The sequence below is a fragment of the Cupressus sempervirens genome, chromosome 3 (genome assembly GCF_028749045.1).
Source record: "Cupressus sempervirens isolate cs-2001-9-10 chromosome 3, ASM2874904v1, whole genome shotgun sequence".
Lineage (NCBI taxonomy): Eukaryota > Viridiplantae > Streptophyta > Pinopsida > Cupressales > Cupressaceae > Cupressus > Cupressus sempervirens.
The window spans coordinates 1,075,293,624-1,075,317,493 of NC_143120.1; the positions used below are offsets into that span (position 1 = coordinate 1,075,293,624).

The 23,870-nt window shown below is 33.0% G+C and overlaps 1 protein-coding gene and 1 pseudogene across 1 annotated transcript; both read right to left on the reverse strand.

Annotated features, from left to right (window-relative positions):
* Nucleotides 1–5,441: 5,441 nt before the first annotated feature.
* Nucleotides 5,442–23,263, reverse strand: LOC149570478 (chaperone protein ClpB1-like). Its single transcript, XM_089817182.1, has 6 exons — nt 23,150–23,263; nt 22,836–23,033; nt 8,084–8,398; nt 6,813–6,954; nt 5,682–5,928; nt 5,442–5,553 (listed from the first exon to the last, which is right to left on the reverse strand). Exons 1-6 carry the CDS (start codon nt 23,261–23,263, stop codon nt 5,442–5,444), a joined length of 1,128 nt encoding a protein of 375 aa, XP_089673308.1.
* Nucleotides 23,264–23,868, reverse strand: LOC149570479 (chaperone protein ClpB1 pseudogene; annotated as a pseudogene).
* Nucleotides 23,869–23,870: the final 2 nt, after the last annotated feature.

Below are 23,870 nucleotides of genomic sequence, written 5' to 3' on the forward strand. Positions count from 1 at the left end.
TCCCATTTGGGTGCATGCAGCTCAACTTCTAGTTGATTAATTTGTTTTTCAAGAATACAAATTTATTTTTGTGCACTATCTAACTGCGCTCTCACATTTATGCATGCTACATCAAGCAGATCAATTGCTTTGCCAAGAAAATGGTGACCTACTCAAAATCCAAACATGGAAACAATAATGAAACGCTTTTACATGAAAGTGCACAAAACATGCATGCATTCTACTCGAAGTAAAATTAAGGTCTCAAGCCTCATCAAGAGTCTAAGAATTTAAAATCAAGACAATAAGTTTACAAGATTATTTGATCAAATCTCATATAATTGTGAACTTACTAGTTATATGACAACTGGATAATTGGGCAACAACGTCTAATGCACTGTCCATGATCCTCACACTATAGTGCCCTTCCTACATTTCTCTAAAATTGTAAAAAATGTTGATGGCGTCAGGCACACTGGGTTCAGCCACAAACACCTAAAAGAAACAGCCAATAAGGTAAACTATTCACAAAGTGGCATATGGCCAAGACACAACACAATTATGTTCGGAAAAAATAAGCCAATTTTATCTATTTTAACATTTTTAGTCTTCAAATGAGATTTTGTATGTGATATTTAAGCTATCCATGATCTTACAATTACAAGGAAGCACTAAAACAGAAGTTATAAATTGGCCAACCTACTGGAAATGATGCCTGAACTCAGAATTCTTCTTTACACATTTGTTATACTCATCAAATGTAGTTACTTCAATGCACTTCAGTTGACCGCGAGCAAGCATTTGTGTAAATAAATTATCAGCATCTACTGAACATAAAACAAATCTCTTGGTCAACTAGTTATAGTGATAGCTTCTGATCATGAGTTTTAACTTTATAATCACAAAGAAAATGCAAAACAACAATAACAAGAATAACTCACAAGATCCAAGAACCAAGTGTAATTTATCTATAAACAATATTATTCTTCCTTGAGTTTTCTCTAAGTCCTCACATACAGACTTAACACTGTCCTCAAAGTTACCCATGCAACCCCCTCTAGCTACTAAGGCTCCCATGTCCAACGCTATCAATATAACCTCCATCAAATTATTGCAACATCCCAAAGAAATTCCATCAATCTCAAAGTTCTCAAAATGCAAGTTCATTACTTCCTAAATAAATTAAAAGAGTTGCAATTTATGGGTCACCTTTTATACATCAAACATTAAGAAAAAGGAAAGAAAAGGTTTGTACTTTTATGTCATAGTTTGTACTTTTATGTCATGTCTTTATGTGGCTATTTAAATCAGTTTTCAAAAATATTGATAAAAAGATAATTTAAAATCTTTTCCTACTTTTATGAAACATATATTTTATAACAAATGAAAATAAACTGTGGAAAAAGAAAGGGTTGGAAATAAGCAGCAACTACTTATTGAAATTGGATTTTTGCTATAAAAAAAATAAAAAAATTATTTTAAAAAGAATATTTATAAATCTTCCTACAAACAAACATTATCCTCAACAAATCTAACCACAAAAAGGTGAGCAGTTCCTAGTAGCAAAAATAAGCTAAACAACTACATTTAATCTAGAAGTTAAATCTCAACCTGGACAACTTACTTTGGCAAGTCCCCTCTCACAATCCGTTGGGCCAGCCCATCTACCACTAATGTCTTACCAACACCATCCTCTCCAATCAGCAGGGGATTGTTCTTCGTCTCCCAACAAAGAATTTTAATGATATGCTCTATTTCATCATCTCTGCTGATCACTGGACCAAGCTTCGCTGTGTCTTCTAGAAGGTCACGACAATATGCCTTGAGGGCACAAAAATTGTTTGCATTTGAAAAGAGGTCCTCTAGTATATTCATAGGGTCCCCCTCCCTCTCCACTTGAAATTTTACATTCGCAGGGTCCACACCTACTTCCTTGAAGCACCCGATAATTTGTAGGTCTTGTAATAGACCAACAACCAGGTGGTGCACTGCAAAAATATGGTCATCATTTTTCTTCCTCATGCTTTGTGCACTTCGGATACAATTTGTAACAATAGTGCTTCGAGGGATTTCATGTGTAGTGGAGCCGGAGCAATTAACAGGTAAACATTCTAGGTAGTGATATAGAACTCTCTTGACCGACTCCACTACTTCGTCTCCACCAAGAGTACTTGACAAGATTACCTGTCTTAGTAGTCCACGCTTATCCTTGCTAAGGGCAATGGCCAGGTGAACTATTGTAACTTGTGCATGGCCAATTGTACGAGCCAACTCCACACTTGCTGCTATAGCTTCGTTTGTTTTGTTGGAACATCTTTCCAGATTCATGATATTGGGTTTTAGGGAATTTCTCTAAGGCTACAGGGTGAAAGAAATAATGATATAGGTATATAGGCTTCTTGAGAGAGCTTCTGGTTCTACAAACACCAATACCGATATAGGTATATATGGCCTTCTTGATGGTGATAATAATATATGTATACAACATTCTGGACAAAGATTTTGCCTCTGCAATTTCCTTCCTAGATAAGATTTTTTTGCTAAAATAAATTGATTTTACAGAATCCATTTCAAATTCTGACAAATTATGGGTGCTTAGTAAATTACCAGGATTCAAATTATCCAAACTATCAGAATTCACTCTCTAATAATTTCACACTTTTATAGAGGATCTATGCAGAATTTTTTCACTTGAAATAGTCCAGATCAAATATGCACTATTTCAAATAACACTTAGTAATTTATGGAATTACTGTCAAATGCATATCGTGCATCACACTATTTAATTACTGAATACAATCGTATAACCGTTGGATATATTCCTTCTTATCGAAATCTCTATCATGTCATTTCAAAGTTTCAAACAACTAGTGGCTAGCAGCCATCATTTTGCAATACATCCACTACTCTCTTTCACCAAAATGTGTGTCACGGCCCTTTCAACTATTGCATGTCAAAATGATTGTTTCACAATTGGTTACTGAAATGAAAATCTATAAGGGGAGGGGGCATTATGAAGAATTAATTAAATCAAATTAAAAAGTCTAAAAGTTAAATTATTTATATAATTATAAAAAAATTACATACAGAATAACTCTTTAGACAAAAACAAGAAAAGATGAATGCTCTATATCAATTCCATTCGTTCTTAGAATCTATATCAATTCAACCCATTCTTAGAAAAACAATTATTCATCTACTATACTTTTAGAGTGTAGACTTCTTATTGAACATCCATCTCACACAAATAAAAAAATGAACACATAAAAATATCAAATACTAATCAGAAAACCATTCACTGAAAATATACGAAAACATACTACTCAAATTTCAAAAGAAATTTATGTATTACTTATTCTCTAATTTTATCACATGAGTGTCATAATTTATAAAACTTAGAGAATCCTATAGCTCAAAATGTTTCCAGTTGATCAATTGAATTAATGAATTCTTTTTCTTGCCTTTGATACCCATCTAGAATAAGACAATGTAGAAAGTGTACTTAATTTCAATCAAATGAAATATCATCTATACTATGAACTCTGTGAAACTTAGTAAATAATTCTGAAGGTAAGGGTGCTCTAATGTTGGTGAGATTATAGACTAAATTATCTCCATTTAAAGTTTTCCCTCTATAGCATGGCATAACGTGTGATAATTTGGTTAGCAAATTCCAGATGTGTAGAGGCTATCACTCACTTATGACATAGGAAGTCAATTGAGCTTTTTTAAAAAAAAAATTTGGAAATCTTTAAAGTTATTCATGCCTTCATCACTAAAATTATTTAGCTATGACCTACCTTATATTTTTTTCTCTATTAAACTTGACTTACCAAAACACATAAATTGAAATTTTGTTGCACCAACATCTACCATCTACTTCAACTTGATATTACACTAGACATACCCAAGTGGAGCACTGATAAGTCTTGAATCATCGTTGGGATAGCTATTGTGCTCCATCTTGCCAATTATTGCCACACCCTATAGACTATGGATCAATCCTTCACTTTGCTAACTAATTTCATGCACTTTTCTTTCAAGAATTTCATTTTTAAAGGGATCATCTTCTCCATCAAATCACCAATCTCCTTATGTATTTCATAGAAAACTCCCTTGCAAAACCACAATGATTCAACCAACATTACTTTAAATAAACTAGCAACATCTATTGAACCCTTATAACATCAATTTAGTTTAAATAAGCATACCCCTTTGTCAATTTGAAGTCAACCAATTATATTAACAACCACTCGGTGTTAAACATAAAGATATGAATCAAACAAACAAAAATTAGAAAAGTCACTCATCAACACGAAAAACCAAATGTAGTTCATCAATAATCGAAACAAAAAATTCCACCTCCTTCCATAAATAATTAAATCGAATATCAACGTCACCTATGCATGTCACCCCAACTACTCAGGTAAGCCTATTTTCACTTCTATCAAACTTTTTGGAAGTTGCGGGAAAATTAGAAACTTTTATGAATTTCCATAATCAAATAACAGAGGAGCTAAAGAAGTAAATAATCACAGCAGCAATGGATTCTAGGTAAACTTTTCCTATTATTCGATTACTTGTAGGCATAATAAAAAAGGAGTTTTTATATATTTTTAGATTACTTCATTTAAGTTATTTTAGCACGTCCTAGATTACTAATGGTCTAAATTTTGTGCAAGCAAGTCAATACGTTTATCAGGATTTGTGTAGTGTGGTACGCTTACATCTACTAATAAACGGTAGTATAATTTTCATTGTCAATCCTCAACTTTTTGTTGAAGGTCAATGGAAGCTAAGCTAGCTTAGATTAAGGTATTTATGTAACTCTACTTTTGGATGAGGACCCTTCTAATGTAAGGCCCAAAATTCAATCTCTCAATAAAAGTAGCTAGGCTTCAGTTTTCACCTATTGAATAATAGTTTGGACAAGCATCGAACCATGTAACACAAATTTATATGAAGAGGAAAAATAATTCTCAAAAATAGACATACAGGACCATAGTCTTCGATGAGAACAAGATCTAGAGCTGCATCAAAGGCTATCAAGGTGACTCCCCTCCTTGCAAGAAATTCAGTTGCATCTTTCATATGGGATCTGACAACTTCCATCAGCTCCCTAGTTTGAAGAGGATTAAAAATAACTATCTCATCAAGACTTTCTAATAGCTGTGGCCTGATGTGCTTTCTCAGTTGCAATGAAGTTAAAAGATAATTTATCACCAAATCTTTTCTTTAAGCATAAGTAGATCACTTTGGGTAGTGGTACAAGAAAGAATAAGAAGCAAGTTCTCTTCAATTGTACATACTTGTTGCATCAGTCTCGCCTGGCTAGCTTGTAATTGGCGTCCAGGTCTTGCAAACAAGTTCTCTGATCAGAGGATGGTTGTCATTATAATGACTGTGCTAGAGAAGTCAACCGTTCGACAATGTCCATCTGTCAATCTACCATTAGCAAGCATCTAAAGAATGATATCCAGTACAGATACGTGCACCTTCTCTACTTCACTAAATAGAACAACACAGTACGATAATCTTCTAACTTTATCTGTCAATTTTTTGCCCTCTTCATAACTAATATATCGGCAGTAATTGGTTAAAAAATAGCTGAAATAATGCTTATTTTGATTAACTAAAAAAGGGAAAATCAATTAGAAAAAGAGCAATATGAGAGAAACCTATTGGAGTGATAGATGACATACCCAGGCAGAGGACCGATAAGCCTTGAAACAGAATGTTGTTCCGTGTATTCAAGCGTGTTAATCTGCACTAGCAGGTTTTTGTCATCAAACAGTTGTTCTACAAGAGCCTTTGCAAGCTCTGTTTGGTCGACTCCAGTGGGTCCCAAGAATAGAAAGGATCCAGTGGTTTTATGTGCTCTCCCATGTCCTTTGTTTGATCTGACCAAGGCATTGACAACTGCCATGACTGCTTCTTCTTGCCCAGTGACTGTTTCATGCAAGCATTCAGCCAAGCCCAGGAACCGTTCCTTATCAGTTCACATAAGCTTGTTAATAGGAATACTCGTCCAATGACTTACCACCTGTATTGATGTGGCCCGACAAACTCTACATTTGTTTCACAATGAGCTATCGTTGCATCTATCTCTTCAAGTGCCTAGTATCTCAAATAAGTGATTGTCGCCACATCCATCTGGCTTTCTGCCACCTGCAGGGTAGACATCAACTCTTCCCACTATTGCCTTAATTGGCAGATCTCATTTCCTCTTTCTTTGCCACTCTCCAACTGTATTTTGAGAGGGATGATCGCATCCCTCAAATTCATAATCTCTTTTCGAACCTATACGATTGGTAAAATGTGAGTAGTAAGTTGCAATAAATCCCATGTAAAGCCCCCTTGGAAACCACACAAGGTTTCCTTCCTCATTGCAAACATAATGCTCAAGCGAGATAGAATTAAAATTGAACTATTGAAAAAAGAAAAGGAGCGTAAATATCAGTACCAACCTCCACCAGCCTAGCCTTCCTTGCTTTATCTTTCTCCTTTTCGGGTGCATGCAGCTCAACTTCCAGTTGAGTAATTTGTTTTTCAAGACTATGAATTTCTTTTTGTGTACTATCTAACCACGGTCTCACATTTATGCATGCTACATCAAGCAGATCAATTGCTTTGCCAGGAAGATGGTGACTTGCTCAGAATCCAAACATGGGAACAATAATGAAACACTTTTACATGAAAGCGCACAAAAAATGCATGCATTCTTCTTGAAGTAAAATTAAGCTCTGAAGCCTCGTCAAGAGTCTAAGAATTTAAAATCAAGACAATAAGTTTACAAAATTATCTGATCAAATCTCATATATTTGTGAACTTACCAGTTATATGACAACTAGATAATTGGGAAACAACCACTAATGCACTGTCCATGATCCTCACACTATAGTGCCCTTTGTACGTTTCTCTCAAACAGTGCAAAATGTTGATGGCATCAAGTACACTGGGTTCAGCCACGAACACCTACAAGAAACAGTCAATACAGTAAACTATTCACAAAGTGGCATATGGCCATGACATGACACAATTACTTTTGGAAAAAATAAGTTTGTTTTAACTATTTTAACATTTTAAATCTTCAAATGAGATTTTGTATGTGATATTTAAGCTATCCATGATCATACAATGAAAAGGAAGCACTAAAATAAAAGTTATAAATTGGCCAACCTACTGGAAATGATGCCTGAACTCAGAATTCTTCTCTACACATTTGTTATACTCATCAAATGTAGTTACTCCAACACACTTCAGTTGATCACGAGCAAGCATTTGTGTAAATAAATTATCAACATCTACTAAACATAATACAAATCTCTTGGGCAACTAGTTATAGCGATAGCTTCTGATCATGAGTTTTAACTTTATAATCATGAAGAAAATGCAAAACAACAATAACAAGAATAACTCACGGGATCCAAGAACCAAGTGCAATTTATCTATAAACAATATTACTCTTCCTTGAGTTTTCTCTAAGTCCTCACATACAGACTTAACATGGTCCTCAAAGTTACCCACTCAACCCACTCCAGCTACTAAGGCTCCCATGTCCAACGCTATCAATCTAACCTACATCAAATTACTACAACATCCCAAAGAAATTCCCTCAATCTCAAAGTTCTCCCAATGCAAGTTAATTACTTCCTAGATCAATTACAAGAGTTGCAATTTATGGGTCACCTTTTATATAAAAAATATTAAGAAAAGGGAAAGGAGAAGTCTGTACTTTTATGGCATGTCTTTATGTGGCTATTTAAATTAGTTTTCAAAAATATTGCTAAAAAGATAATTTAAAATCTTTTCCTACTTTTATGAAACATATATTTTATAACAAATGAAAATAAACTGTGGAAAAAGAAAGGGTTGGAAATAAGAAGCAACTACTTATTGAAATTGGATATTTTCTATAAAAAAAAATTAAAATTTGTTTTAAAAATAATATCTATAAATCTTCCTACAAAAAAACATTATCCTCAACAAATCTAACCACAAAAAGATGAGCAGTTCCTAGTAGCAAAGATAAGCTGAATAGCTACATTTAATCTAGAAATTAAATCTCAACCTAGACAACTTACTTTGGTAAATCCCCTCTCACAATCCGTTGGGCTAGACCCTCTACCACTGATGTCTTACCAACACCGTCCTCTCCAATTAGCAGGGGATTGTTCTTTGTCTTCTGGCAAAGAATTCTAATGATATGCTCTATTTCTTCATCTCTGCCGATCACTGGACCAAGCTTCGCTATGTCTTTTAGAAGTTTGTGACTATATGCCTTGAGGGAAGGGAAATTGTTTACATTCAAAGTGAGGTCCTCTGGTACATTCCTAGGGTCCCCCTCCCTCTCCACTTGAAATTTTACATTCGCAAGGTCCACGCCTGCTTCCTTGAAGCATTCGATAATTTGTAGGTCCTACAATAGACCAACAACCAGGTGGTGCACCACCAAAATATGGTCATCAATTTTTCTTCCTTGCGCTTTGTGCGCTACGGATACAATTTTTAACAATAGTGCTTCGAGGGATTTCGTGTGCACTAGAGCTAGAGCCATTAACAGGTAAACATTCTAGGTAGTGATATAGAACTCTCTTGACTAACTCCACTGCTTCATCTCCACTAGGGATACTTGACAAGATTACCTATCTTGGTAGTCCACGCTTATCCTCGATGAGGGCAATGGCCAGGTGAACTGTTGTAACTTGTGCATGGCCAATTGTACGAGCCAGCTCCACACTTGCTGCTATAGCTTCATTTTTTTTGTTGGAACATCTCTCTAGATTCATGATATTGGGTTTTAGGGAATTTCTCTAAGGCTATAGGGTGAAGGAAATAATTATATAGGTATATAGGCTTCTTGAGAGAGCTTATGCTTCTGCAAATGCCAATACTGATATAGGTATATATGGCCTTCTTCATGGTGATAACAATATATGTATACGACATTCTGGATAGAGATTTTGCCTCTGCAATTTCCTTCCTGGACAAGATTTTTTTGCTAAAATAAATTGATTTTACAGAATCCATTGCAAATTTTGACAAATTATGGGTGCTTAGTAAATTGCTAGGATTCAAATTATCCAAACTATCAGAATTCACTCTCTAATATCTTCACACTTTAATAGAGGATCTATTCAGAATTTTTTCACTTGAAATAGTCCAGATCAAATATGCACTATCTAATTACTGAATACAATCGTATAACTGTTGGATATATTCCTTCTTATCAAAATCTCTGTCATGTCGTTGCAAAGTTTCAAACAATTAGTGGCTAGCAGCCATCATTTTGCAATACATCCACTACTCTCTTTCACCGAAATGTGTGTCATGGCCTTTTCAACTATTGCATGTCAAAATGATTGTTTCACGATTGGTTATTAAAATGAAAATCTATAAGGGGAGGGGGCATTCTGAAGAATTAATTAAATCAAATTAAAATTATAAAAATTAAATTATTTATATAATTATAAAAAAATTACATACAGAATAATTCTTTAGACAAAAATAAGAAAAGATGAATGCTCTATATCAATTCCATTCATTCTTGAAATCTATATCAATTCAACCCATTCTTAGAAAAACAATTATTCATCTATTATACTTTTAGAGTCTAGACTTCTTATTGAACATCCATCTCACACAAATAAAAAAATGAACACATTAAAATATCAAATACTAATCAGAAAACCATTCACTAAAAATATCTGAAAACATAATACTCAAATTTAAAAAGAAATTTATGTATTACTTATTCTCTAATTTTATCACATGAGTGTCATAATTTATACAACTTAGAGAATACTATAGCTCAAAATGTTTCCAATTGATCAATTGAATTAATGTCTTCTTTTTCTTTCCTTTGATACCCATCTAGAATAAGACAATGGAAAAAGTGAACTTAATTACAATCAAATGAAATATCATCTAAACTATGAACTCTGTGAAACTTAGTAAATAATTAAGAAGTTAAGGGTGCTCTAATGTTGGTGAGATTATAGACTACATTATCTCCATTTAAAGTTTTCCCTCTATAGCATGGCATAATGCGTGATAATTTGGTTAGCAAATTCAATATGCGTAGAGGCTATCACTCACTTATGACATAGGAAGTCAATTGAGCATTTTTTTTATAAAAAAATGGAAATCTTTAAAGTTATTCATGACTTCATCACTAAAATTATTTAGCTATGACCTACTTTATATTTTTTTCTCTATTAAACTTGACTTACAAAAACACATAAATTGAAATTTTGTTGCAACAACATCTACCATCTACTACAACTTGATATTACACTAGACATACCCAAGTGGATCACTGATAAGTCTTGAATCATCGTTTGGATAGCTATTCTACTCCATCTTGCTAATTATTGCAACAACCTATAGACTATGGATCAATCCTTCACTTTTCTAATTGATTTCATGCACTCTTCTTTCAAGATTTTCAGTTTTAAAGGGATCATCTTCTCCGTGAAATAACAAATCTCCTTATGTATTTCATAGAAAACTCCCTTACAAAACCACAGTGATTCAACCAGCATTACTCTAAATAAACTAGCAGCATCTATTGAACCCTTATAACATCAATTTAGTTTAAATAAACAAACCCCTTTGTCAATTTGAAGTCAACCAATTATATTAACAACCACTCAGTGTTAAACATAAAGATATGAATGAAACAAACAACAATAAAAAAAGTCACTCATCAACACGAAAAACCAAATGTAGTTCATTATTAGAATTTATAATCTTTCTTTGGTTGTATTTATTAAATGGGATAAACCAAGGTATCCCTTAAGTTGTTTGTCCTCTAGTCCACATGTGAGGACAAGTCTTTTTTGTAATTCCTTTATTAAGTAAAATAGTTTATTCCTCCTTAAGAGGATTATCACACTTGTTATGCACACACTTATGAATGTGGCAATCATTCACATGGGAGTTACAAATGACACCTCCTCTCATCTCTTTATAAGAGATGCTTCTCTCTCATTCTTAACACACAATCAGTATTTAGTTCTTGTAATGAGCCAATGGCTCCATTTTCTCTCTTCTCTCTCCTTCTTTCAATCTTTAGGCATTTGCCTTATTCATATTATTCACAAGCGGTTTTCTTTGCTTTCCCCTTTCAAATCTTTGTCTCCTCTTGTTGATTCATTGCTGGTTGTTCATTCTTTCACTCTCTCTTGTATCTTAGTTTATGGTAACTATTTTCACAAACTCTCTTGGATTAATTGTTAATTCTTTTATTTTAGTTCATTTCAATGTTATTATTTCTAACATGGTATCAGATCATCTAATCCTTGTTTTGAGTTTTAATGTAATGAAGGTTATCATTCATTGGAAGCGCATCGTATCGAATAATCTCTACCTTGGTATCTCTATTAAAAAATTATTAATTTTTTTTGTTTTAACAAGTAGCATTTAGTAATTTTAGTTTAATAGTATTTATTATTATTATTTTTTATTAGTTTTATATAAATAATTAATTTTTCCTAACATTTGATTGGAGGCAACATTTAAATAATATTAATTAGGATTTTCATTCATATTATTATTTTAAAAAAATATTATTAGAACTTATGTGAATTTTTATTTTAAAATATTATTTATATCTCAATTTATATGGAAAACCTATTTCAATTTTTTTTCATATATACAATCTTTAACTCTTTTTTAATAGTTAAAATATTCTAGTTCTTCTAGAAATATTTAATTTTTTTTTTAATATGAACAATTTCTAAAAAGAACTTATGTTAGCTCTCTAGTTTTTTTTTAGAAATTTCTTTATATGTTCTTCTCTTTTGTTTTAGAAACTTTCCTTTAAGCTCGATTTATCTTTTTTTTTGCAAACTAAATGCTAAATGCTATTTACTTTATTTGATTTCCTTCACTATGCATCACAACTATCCTGTTTGTTTTGAGTATCTTTTTGATTCATTGAAGGATATAACAGTCATGCGGTGTGTTCATACTCTACACAGGAGTGTGACTTCTGTAAACCAACTGTATTTTATGCATTGTTGAAGAAATTTATCATTTCTATAAAATTTTAACTATTTTATTCATGTGTTTGGTTTGAAATCTTTACATTAACAAGGTGTTGGATGGGTTTTCTTCTCCTTTACGTCAAAGGTAAAGTGTTTGGGGTCATTTGGCCAACAGGTTATGATCACGTCTAAAACCTGCCTGAAATGATGTCTGACACTGCCAAAAGGACAATGGTGAAAAGTTGTCCCATACAAGAGAGAAACATGCGGCTGGGTTTTCCTTCAACTCATTCTACGCCAGCTTCTGCTGCTTGCCTGGGCTAGCTTTTGCACCTCCTTCCATTCCTTTCCAAGGCATTTGGTTTTTTTGAAAAGCTATTTATCCCTTCTTGCCATGCACACACTTTCATTTGCTAACTATCGTCCTTCACTTTTCGCCTTGATCATTCCTATCACCCGCGTGTTGCCTCCTTCATTGTTGTATTTTGTCTAGCTAAGTTTTTTAATGCTTTATTTGTCCTTGGCAAGATTTAATATAACTATGTTCATATTGTCTTGTAATTAGGTTTTGTTTGAGTTATTGTTTTTTAACCCTTGTTCTTTTCTATTTTTTTGGTTTGTAGTTTATCACACCCATGTTCTTTGCCTTCTATCTTCATCATTCTAAGCCTTTTGTGGTTTCTTATATAATTTCAAGCTATCACTTTAGTTATATAGTTTTATTATTATTTCGTTATATTCTTTGTTTGTCATTAAAAAAAAATTTCAAACTTATTATTATTATCATACTGTAGGTTATAAAACTAATTTATAACCTTTATACTTGACCTTTGATCATTTAGAACTCTATTATAAATTTATAAGTTTGGTTATCTACTGTAGTTTAATTTTTTTTTATATAGTTATAAATTATTACGTTGTGAAATTCATTTATAACTTGTACGTTTGGCTTTAATAATTTAATTTTTATTATTTAGATACATCTAAAAAATCTATTCTTAAGTTTCTATTTTAAGGATATTTGCAGATTCTTTAGTAATGTTTGAACAAAACATTGGTAGATGCACTTTCTATATTTGCAGAAGAATTATTCCTCTAACGTTTTTTGTAGGTCTGCATCAATATTCACCTGTTACAACATCTATTCTAAGATATTCTCTGACAACTTTTTATAACTCTTGATTATTATTTTTAGAATACTATTCTAAGTCTTCCATTTGTAGGATTACATGATAAAGAGGAATCATTGCTAAAAACAAAGGGTTGTTGCTAATTAACCACGTTATATGTTCATGTAAGATGCTTTTTCGACTTTTATCATTTTGAATATTCAATTTTTTTTTTTTAAAAAGCACTCTATTTTGGAAATCATTCCTAATAATTGTGATTAGATTCTGTTATCTAAAAGTACTATTTAAGAAGATTTTGTCTTTATTCAAAATGTTCATTCTACTTGATATATATATATATATATATATATATATATATATATATATATATATATATATATATATATATATATATATATATATATATTTTAAAGATCCTTTCAATATTGCGACTTATCATATATTTATTTAAGTATATATGGGTGCACACATATATACCCAGATAAATATATAATTTTATGACTATAATAATACAGAATTTGATTTATACCTTCACAAAAGGAATTAAGTACTCATGTCTACCTTCAATGGAGTTTTATACCTGATATAAATATTTTGTTTATTTTGATCATCCTTGGATCTCTGCATTTTGAAAATAAAGTTTAATTCATTTTGAGTGGATTATGAGTTATCTTACACATTTGCCTTTGACTTTATTGTGATATTTCGATCATTCTATGCCCATGTTGTCATTTTATGGTTTTATACCATTGATATACATGATTTATATGACATTTGTTTTGAGTTGCATAGGGAGCCAATTTTTTCAAGGATAACTATGTAGGTCCCCTCAGTATAACTGAGACATAGTTTCCTTATCTGGCCCATGGAGTATACCATCATCCTATATTGGTGTGCACTCATTTTATATCGAGTTTCCCTCCATTTGGTTCTATTGGTTCCACTTTGAAAGATTAATATTTATATGGATTTTCCCTCCATTTGATTCTATATGCTCTACTTTGAATGGTTGATATTTATGGAGTTTGTCTCCATGTTGTTCCATTTTGTTCCTCAATGCGAGGATGATATTTTATGGGGATTTCCCATTTCTATCTCTTTATCTCCTTCGTGTATGCTCCTAGTTTTGATTTAGTCATGGTATGACTTCCTGCACCTTGCTCATTTTTGAGTGTATAGGTGACGAGGCTACCATATCTTGGAGCACTCCAATATTGGAGACTCGATTTGAGAAAGTTGTTTTGACCCATGATGATTTTTCGTGGCAATGAAGTTGCTTTTCCATGATGGATTCCAATTTGAAGCCAATATGTTGTTACACCCTCATAATCCATTCGTTTGAGTATCCTAACAAATCATGATAATACTAATTTGATCAACATCTCTCTCTTTTTACTTTATTTTCATATATTAATGTGATAATGATCTCCATACTTTATTGCTTAGATCATGAGTCATGCATGTTATGGATTGATCACCCATTAACTTGCAGTGGGATGATTCATTAAGTGGACTTTCTATATCCACGTGATTGATGCAATATTGATGAAAGTATCATTAGTTGACCTTGTCTATGCTCATTTGTGCATTAGTATAATATACTTTTCATGAGAACATTGATCAAGCTTTTTACTCAATTTGTCTTTGCTGACAATTTTTTTTGAGCATATAATTTAACTTGATATCAGGTTATCTTCATTGTTTTGTGGTAACATGTTTTATTTTCCTCTATTTCTCTATGAAAATTTTCTTATCTTTATTCAAAATGATTTCTAATTTTAATATAAGATGAACTACTTCTTGTGGATAGTTGTCTTGTTTCTTGTGTCTATGTTTTTAAGATAATCCATCCAGCACATACAAGATTTGGTGTACCTATCCACTTCTCTCTCGGCTGTATGAAGATCTACCTACACTCACAAGAGACCTTTTGCATTAAAAAACTCATTGTCAAAGATCAATTTCATGCTATTTTCATTGTAAAATTTTGGGTTTAATACCCTTTGATCTAATTTCCCCAAGTAAAGATTAAAGGGGGGTGTTAGAATTTATAATCTTTCCTTGGACGTATTTATTAAAAGGGATAAACCAAGGTATCCCTTAAGTTGTTTTTCCTCTAGTCCACATGTGAGGACAAGTCATTTTTGTAATTCCTTTATTAAGGAAAATTGTTTATTCCTCCTTAAGAGGATTATGACACTTGTTATGCACACACTTATGAATGTGGAAATCATTCACATGGGAGTTACAAATGACTCCTCCTCTCATCTCTTTATAAGAGATGCTTCTCTCTCATTCTTAACAAACAATTAGTATGTAGTTCTTGTAATGAGACAATGGCTCCATTTTCATTCTTTAGGCATTCGCCTCATTCATATTATTCACAAGGGGTTTTCTTTGCTTTCCCCCTTCAAATCTTTGTCTCCTCTTGTTGATTCATTGGTGGTTTTTCATTCTTTTACTCTCTCTTGGATCTAAGTTTATGGTAACTCTTTTTACAAACTCTCTTGGATTAATTGTTAATTCTTTTATTTTATTCATTTTAATGTTATTATTTCTAACATTAATCAATAATCCAAAAAAAAAATTCCACCTCCTTCCATAAATAATTAAATCGAACATCAACGTCACCTATGCATGCCACCCCAGCTACTCAGGCAAGCCTATTTTTACTTCTATCAAACTTTTTGGAAGTTGTGGAAAAATTAGAAACTTTTATGAATTTCCATAATCAAATAACAGAGGAGCTAAAGAAGTAAATAGTCACAGCAGCAATGGATTCTAGGTAAACTTTGCCTATTATTCGATTACTTGTAGGTGTAATAAAAAAGGAGTTTTTATATATTTTTAGATTACTTTGTTTAAGCTATTTTAGCACATCCTAGATTACTGATGGTCTAAATTTTGTGCAAGCAAGTCAATGCATTTATCAAGATTTGTGTAGTGTGGTATGCTTGCATCTACTAATAAACAATAGTATAATTTTTATTATCGATCCTCAACTTTTTGTTGAAGGTCAATGGAAGCTAAGCTAGCTTAGATTAAGGTATTTATGTGACTCTACTTTTCGATGAGGACCCTTCTAATGTAAGGCCCAAAATTCAATCTCTCAATAAAAGTAGCTAGGCTTCATTTTTCACCTATTGAATAATAGTTTGGACAAGCATCGGACCATGTAAAAAAAAATTATATGAAGAGAGGAAAAATAACTCTCAAAAATAGACATACAGGACCACAGCCTTCGGCAAGAACAAGATCTAGAGCTGCATCAGTGACTATAAAGGTGACCCCTCCTTGCAAACAGTTATTTTGTATCTTTCATATGGGATTTGACAAGTTCCATCAGCTCCTCAGTTTGAAGAGGATTAAAAATAACTATCTCATCAAGACTTTCTAATAGCTTTGGCCTAATGTGCTTTCTCACCTGCAATGAAGTTAAAAGATAATTTATCACCAAATCTTTTCTTTAAGCATAAGCAGATCACTTCGGGTAGTGGTACAAGAAAGAATAAGAAGCAAGTTCTCTTCAATTATACATACTTGTTGCATTAGTCTCGCCTGGCCAGCTTGTAATCTTCATCCAGGTCCTGCAAACAAGTTTTCTGATCTGAAGATGGTTGTCATTATAATGACTGTGCTGGAGAAGTCAACCATTTGACAATGTCCATCTATCAATCTACCATTAGCAAGCATCCGAAGAATGATGTCCAATACAGATATGTGTGCCTTCTCTACTTCACTAAATAGAACAACACAGTATGGTCATCTTCTAACTGTATTTGTCAATTTTTTGCCCTCTTCATAACTAATATATCGACAGTAATTGGTTAAATCTCAGCTGAAATAATGCTTAGTTTGATTACCTAAAAAAGGGAAAATCAATTGGAAAAAGAGCAATCTGAGAGAAACCTATTGTAGTGATAGATGACATACCCAGGCAAAGCATCGATAAGCCTTGAAACAGAATGTTGGTCTATGTATTCAGACATGTCAATCTGCACTAGCAGGTTTTTGTCATCAAACAATTGTTCCGCAAGAGCATTTGCAAGCTCTGTTTGGCCAACTCTAGTGGGTCCCAAGAATAAAAAGGGTCCAGTAGTTTAATGTGCTCTCCAAAGTCCTGTCTTTGATCTGACCAAGGCATCCGCAACTACCTTGACTGCTTCGCCTTGCCCAACGACTGTTTCATGCAAGCATTCAGCCAAGCCTAGGAGCCGTTCCTTATCAGTTCACATAAGCTTGTTAATAGCAATACCCGTCCAACGACTTACCACCTGTATGACATAACAATATATCCACGAGTAGCAATTACAAGTAGTAAAACTCTTGCATGATTATAGATACCTCTGCAATTTAATGTGGCCCGACAAACTCTACATTTGTTTCACAACGAGCTATCATTGCATCTATCTATTCAAGTGCCCCGTATCTCAAATCGGTGATTGTTGCCACATTTATCTAGCTTTCTGCCACCTGCAGGGTAGACATCAACTCTTCCTATTGTTTCCTTAACTAACAGATCTCATTTCCTCTTTCTTTGGCACTCTCCAACTATATTTTGAGAGGGATGATTGCATCCCTCAAATTCGTAATCTATTTTTGAATCTATATGATTGATAAAATGTGAGTAGTAAGTTCCCATAAATCCCATGGAAAGACCCCTTGCAAACCACACAAGGTTTCCTTCCTCATTGCAAACATAATGCTCAAGTGAGATAGAATTAAAATTGAACTATTAAAAAAGGAAAAGGAGCATAAATATCAGTACCAACCTCCATCAGCCTTGCCTGCCTTGCTTTATCTTTCTCCTTTTTGGGTGCATGTAGCTCAACTTCCAGTTGAGTAATTTTTTTTTCAAGACTACGAATTTCTTTTTGTGTACTATCTAACTGTGCTCTCACATTTATGCATGCTCCATCAAGCAGATCAATTGCTTTGCCAAGAAGATGGCGACTTGCTTAGAATCCAAACATGGAAACAATAATGAAATGCTTTTACATGAAAGCACACAGAAAATGCATGCATTCTGCTTGAAATAAAATTAAGGTCTAAAGCCTCATCAAGAGTCTAAGAATTTAAAATGAAGACAATAAGTTTACAAAATTATCTGATCAAATCTCATATATTTGTGAACTTACCAATTATATGACAACTGGATAATTGGGCAGCAAGCACTAATGCACTATCCATGATCCTCACAGTATAGTGCCCTTTGTACGTTTCTCTCAAACTATGCAAAATGTTGATGGTATCAGGCACACTGGGTTCAGCCACAAACACCCACAAGAAACAATCAATAAGGTAAAGTATTCACAAAGTGGCATATGGCCATGACACGACACAATTACGTTTGGATCAAAAAAGTCAATTTTAACTATTTTAACATTTTTAGTGTTCAAATGAGATTTCGTATGTGATATTAAAGCTATCCATGATCATACAATGAAAAGGAAGCACTAAAATAGAAGTTATAAATTGGCCAACCTGCTAGAAATGATGCCTGAACTCAGAATTCTTCTCTACACATTTTTTATACTCATCAAATGTAGTTACTCTGACACACTTTAGGTGACTGCAAGCAAGTGTTTGTGTAAATTAAATATCAACATCTACTGAACATAAAACAAATCTCTTGTTCAACTAATTATAGTGACCAATTTTGATCAGGAGTTTTAACTTTATAATCATGAAGAAAATGCAAAACAAAAATAAGAAGAATAACTCACGGGATCCAAGAACCAAGTGCAATTTATCTATAAACAATATTACTCTTCCTTGAGTTTTCTGTAAGTCCTCGCATACAGACTTAACACAGTCCTCAAAGTTACCCATGCAACCCACTCCAGCTACTAAGGCTCCCATGACCAATGCCATCAATCTAACCTCCATCAAATTACTGTAACATCCCAAAGAAATTCCATCAATCTCAAAGTTCTCCCAATGCAAGTTCATTACTTCCTAAATCAATTAAAAGAGTTGCAATTTATGGGTCACCTTTTATACATCAAAAATTAAGAAAAAGGAAAGAAATATTCTATACTTTTATGTGATGTCTTTATGTGGCTATTTAAATCAGTTTTCAAAAATATTGATAAAAAGATAATTTAAAATCTTTCCCTACTTTTATGAAACATATATTTTATAACAAATGGAAATAAACTATGGAAAAAGAAAAGTTTGGAAATAAGCAGCAACTACTTATTTAAATTGGATGTTTTCTATAAAAAATAATTAAAAACTGTTTTAAAAATAATATCTATAAATATTCATTGAAACAAACATTATCCTCAACAAATCTAACCACAAAAGGATAAGCAGTTCCTAGTAGCAAAAATAAGCTGAACAGCTACATTTAATCTAGAAATTAAATCTCAACCTGGAAAACTTACTTTCTATTGGGGTAACCCCTCTACCACTGATGTCTTACCAAAACCATCCTCTCCAATCAGTAGGGGATTGTTGTTTATCTTCTGGCAAAGAATTCTAATGATATGCTCTATTTCTTCATCTCTATCGATCACTAGACCAAACTTCGTTGTGTCTTCTAGAAGATGGCAACCATATGCCTTGAGGGAAGAGAGATTGTTTACATTAAAAAAGAGGTCCTTTGGTACATTCTTAGGGTCCCCCTCCCTCTCGACTTGAAATTTTACATTGGCAAGGTCCACGCTTGGTTCCTTGAAGCACTCGATAATTTACAGGTCCTGCAATAGACCAACAACCAGGTGGTGCACCGCCAAAATATGGTCATCATTTTTCTTCCTCGCACTTTGTGCACTTCGGATACAATTTGTAACAATAGTGCTTCGAGGGATTTCATGCGGAGTAGAGTCGGATCCATTAATAGGTAAACATTCTAGGTAGTGATACAGAACTCTCTTGAATGACTCCACTGCTTCATCTCAACCAATATTACTTGATAAGATTACCTATCTTAGCATTCCACGCGTATCCTCGATGAGGGAAATGGCTAGGTGAACTATTGTAACTTGTACATGGCCAATTGTACGAGTCAGCTCGACACTTGCTGCTATAGCTTCGTTTCTTTTGTTGGAACATCTCTCCAGATTCATGATATTGGGTTTTAGGTAATTTCTCTAAGGCTATAGGGTGAAGGAAATAATTATATTGGTATACAGGCTTCTTCAGAGAGCTTCTACTTTTGTAGATGCCAATATCGATATATGTATATATGGCCTTCTTGACGGTGATAACAATATATGTATATGACATTTCGGACAGAGATTTTGCCTCTGCAATTTTCTTATTGGACAAGATTTTTTTGCTAAAATAAATTGATTTTATAGAATCCATTGCAAATTATAACAAATTATGGGTGCTTAGTAAATTGCTAGGATTCAAATTATCCAAACTGTCAGAATTCACTCTCTAATATCTTCACACTTTAATAGAGTATCTATTCAGAATTTTTTCACTTGAAACAGTCCAGACCAAATATGCAGAGTTTCAAATAATACTTAGTCAGTTATGGAATTACTGAACGCATATCGTGCATCACACTATGTAAATACTGAATACAATCGTATAACCGTTGGATATATTCCTTCTTATCAAAATCTCTGTCATGTCATTGCAAAGTTTCAAACAACTAGTGGCTAGCAACCATCATTTTGCAATACATCCACTACTCCCTTTCACCAAAATGTGTGTCACGGCCTTTTCAACTATTGCATGTCAAAATGATTGTTTCATGATTGGTTACTGAAATGAAAATCTATAAGGGGAGGGGGCATTATGAAGAATTAATTAAATCAAATTAAAAAGAATAAAAAATAAATTATTTATATAATTATAAAAAAATTACATACAGAATAATTCTTTAGACAAAAACAAGAAAAGATGAATGCTCTATATCAATTCCATTCATTCTTAGAATCTATATCAATCCAACCCATTCGTAGAAAAAAAATTATTCATCTATTATACTTTGAGTCTAGACTTCTTATTGAACATCCATCTCACACAAATAAAAAAATTAACACATTAAATATCAAATACTAATCAGAAAACCATTCACTGAAAATATCTGAAAACATGCTACACAAATTTTAAAAGAAATTTATGTATTACTTATTCTCTAATTTTATCACATGAGTGTCATAATTTATACAACTTAGAGAATCCTATAGCTCAAAATGTTTCCAATTGATCAATTGAATTAATGCCTTCTTTTTCTTGCCTTTGATACCCATCTAGAATAAGACAATGCAAAAAGTGAACTTAATTACAATCAAATGAAATATCATCTAAACTATAAACTCTGTGAAACTTAGTAAATAATTTTTAAGTTAAGGGTACTCTAATGTTGGTGAGATTATAGACTAGATTATCTCCATTTAAAGTTTTCCCTCTATAGCATGGCATAATGTGTGATAATTTGGTTAGAAAATTCAATATGTGTAGAGGCTATCACTCACTTATGACATAGGAAGTCAACTGAGCTTGTTTTTAAAAAAAAAAATTGGAAATCTTTAAAGTTATTCATGCTGTCATCTCTAAAATTATTTAGCTATGACCTACCTTATATTTTTTTCTCTATTAAACTTGACTTACCAAAACACATAAATTGAAATTTTGTTGCACCAACATCTACCATCTACTACAACTTGATATTACACTACACATACCCAAGTGCAGCACCGATAAGTCTTGAATCATCGTTTGGATAGCTATTCTACTCCATCTTGCCAATTTTTTCCACACCCTATAGACTATTGATCAATTCTTCACTTTGCTAACTGATTTCATGCACTCTTCTTTCAATAATTTCATTTTTAAAGGGATCATCTTCTCCATTAAATCACCAATCTCCTTATGCATTTCATAGAAAACTAACTTTCAAAACAACAATGATTCAACCAACATTACTTTAAATAAACTAGCAGCATCTATTGAACCCTTATAACATCAATTTAGTTTAAATAAGAAAACCCCTTTGTCAATTTGAAGTCAACCAATTATATTAACAACCACTTAGTGTTAAACATAAAGATATGAATGAAACAAACAACAATCAAAAAAGTCACTCATCAACACGAAAAACCAAATGTAGTTCATCAATAATCGAAACAAAAAATTCCACCTCCTTCAATAAATAATTAAATTGAACATCAATGTCACCTATGCATGTCACCACAGCTACTCAAGCAAGCCTATTTTCACTTCTATCAAAGTTCTTGGAAGTTACGGCAAAACTAGAAACTTTTATGAATCTCCATAATCAAATAATAAAGGAGCTAAAGAAGTAAATAGTCGCAGCAGTAATGGATTCTAGGTAAACTTTTCCAATTATTCAATTACTTGCAGGCGTAATTAAAAAGGAGATTTTATATATTTTTAGATTACTTCATTTGAGCTATTTTAGTACATCCTAGATTACTGATGGACTAAATTTTGTGCAAGCAAGTCAATGCGTTTATCAGGATTTGTGTAGTGTAGTACGCTTACATCTACTAATAAATGGTAGTATAATTTTCATTATCGATCCTCAAGTTTTTGTTGGAGGTCATTGGAAGCTAAGCTAGCTTAGATTAAGGTATTTATGTGACTATACTTTTGGATGAGGAACCCTCTAATGTAAGGCCCAAAATTCAATTTCTCAATAAAAGTAGCTAGGCTTCATTTTTGACCTATTGAATAATAGTTTGGACAAGCATCGAACCATGTAACACAAATTTATATGAAGAGGAAAAATAACTCTCAAAAATAGACATACAGGACCACAGTCTTTGGCAAGAACAAGATCTAGAGCTGCATCAGAGACTATCAAGGTGACTCCCCTCCTTGCAAGCAATTCAATTGCATCTTTCATATGGGATCTAACAACTTCTGTCAGCTCCTCAGTTTGAAGAGGATTAAAAATAAATATCTCATCAAGACTTTCTAATAGTTGTGGCCTGATGTGCTTTCTCACCTACAATGAACTTAAAAGATAATTTATCACAAAACCTTTTCTTTAAGCATAAGCAGATCACTTCAGGTAGTGGTACAAGAAATAATAAGAAGCAAGTTCTCTTCAATTGTACATACTTGTTGCATCAGTCTCGCCTGGACAACTTGTAATCTGCATCTAGGTCCTGCAAACAAGTTCTTTGATCCGAGGATGGTTTTCATTATAATGACTGTGCTGGAGAAGTCAACCATTCAACCATGTGCATCTGTCAATCTACCATTAGCAAGCATCTGAAGAATGATGTCCAGTACAGATACGTGGACCTTCTCTACTTCACTAAATACAACAACACAGTAAAGTTGTCTTCTAACTGTATCTATCAATTTTTTTCCCTCTTCATAACTAATATATCGGTAGTAATTGGTTAAAAATCAACTGAAATAATGCTTATTTTGATTACCTAAAAAAGGGAAAATCAATTGGAAAAAGAGCAATCTAAGAGAAACCTATTGCAGTAATTTATGACATACCCAAGTAGAGCACTGATAAGCCTAGAAACAAAATGTTGTTTCATGTATTCAGACATGTCAATCTGCACTAGCAAGTTTTTGTCATGAAATAGTTGTTCCGCAAGAGCCTTTGCAAGCTCTGTTTCGCCGACTCCAGTGGGTCCCAAGAATAGATAGGACCCAGTAGATTTATGCGCTCTCCCAAGTCCTGTCTTTGATCTGACCAAGGCATCCACAACTGCCCTGACTGCTTTGCCTTGCCCAACGATTATTTCCTCTAAGCGTTCAACAAAGCCCAGGAGGCGTTCCTTATCAGTTCGCATAAGCTTGTTAATAGGAATACCCATTC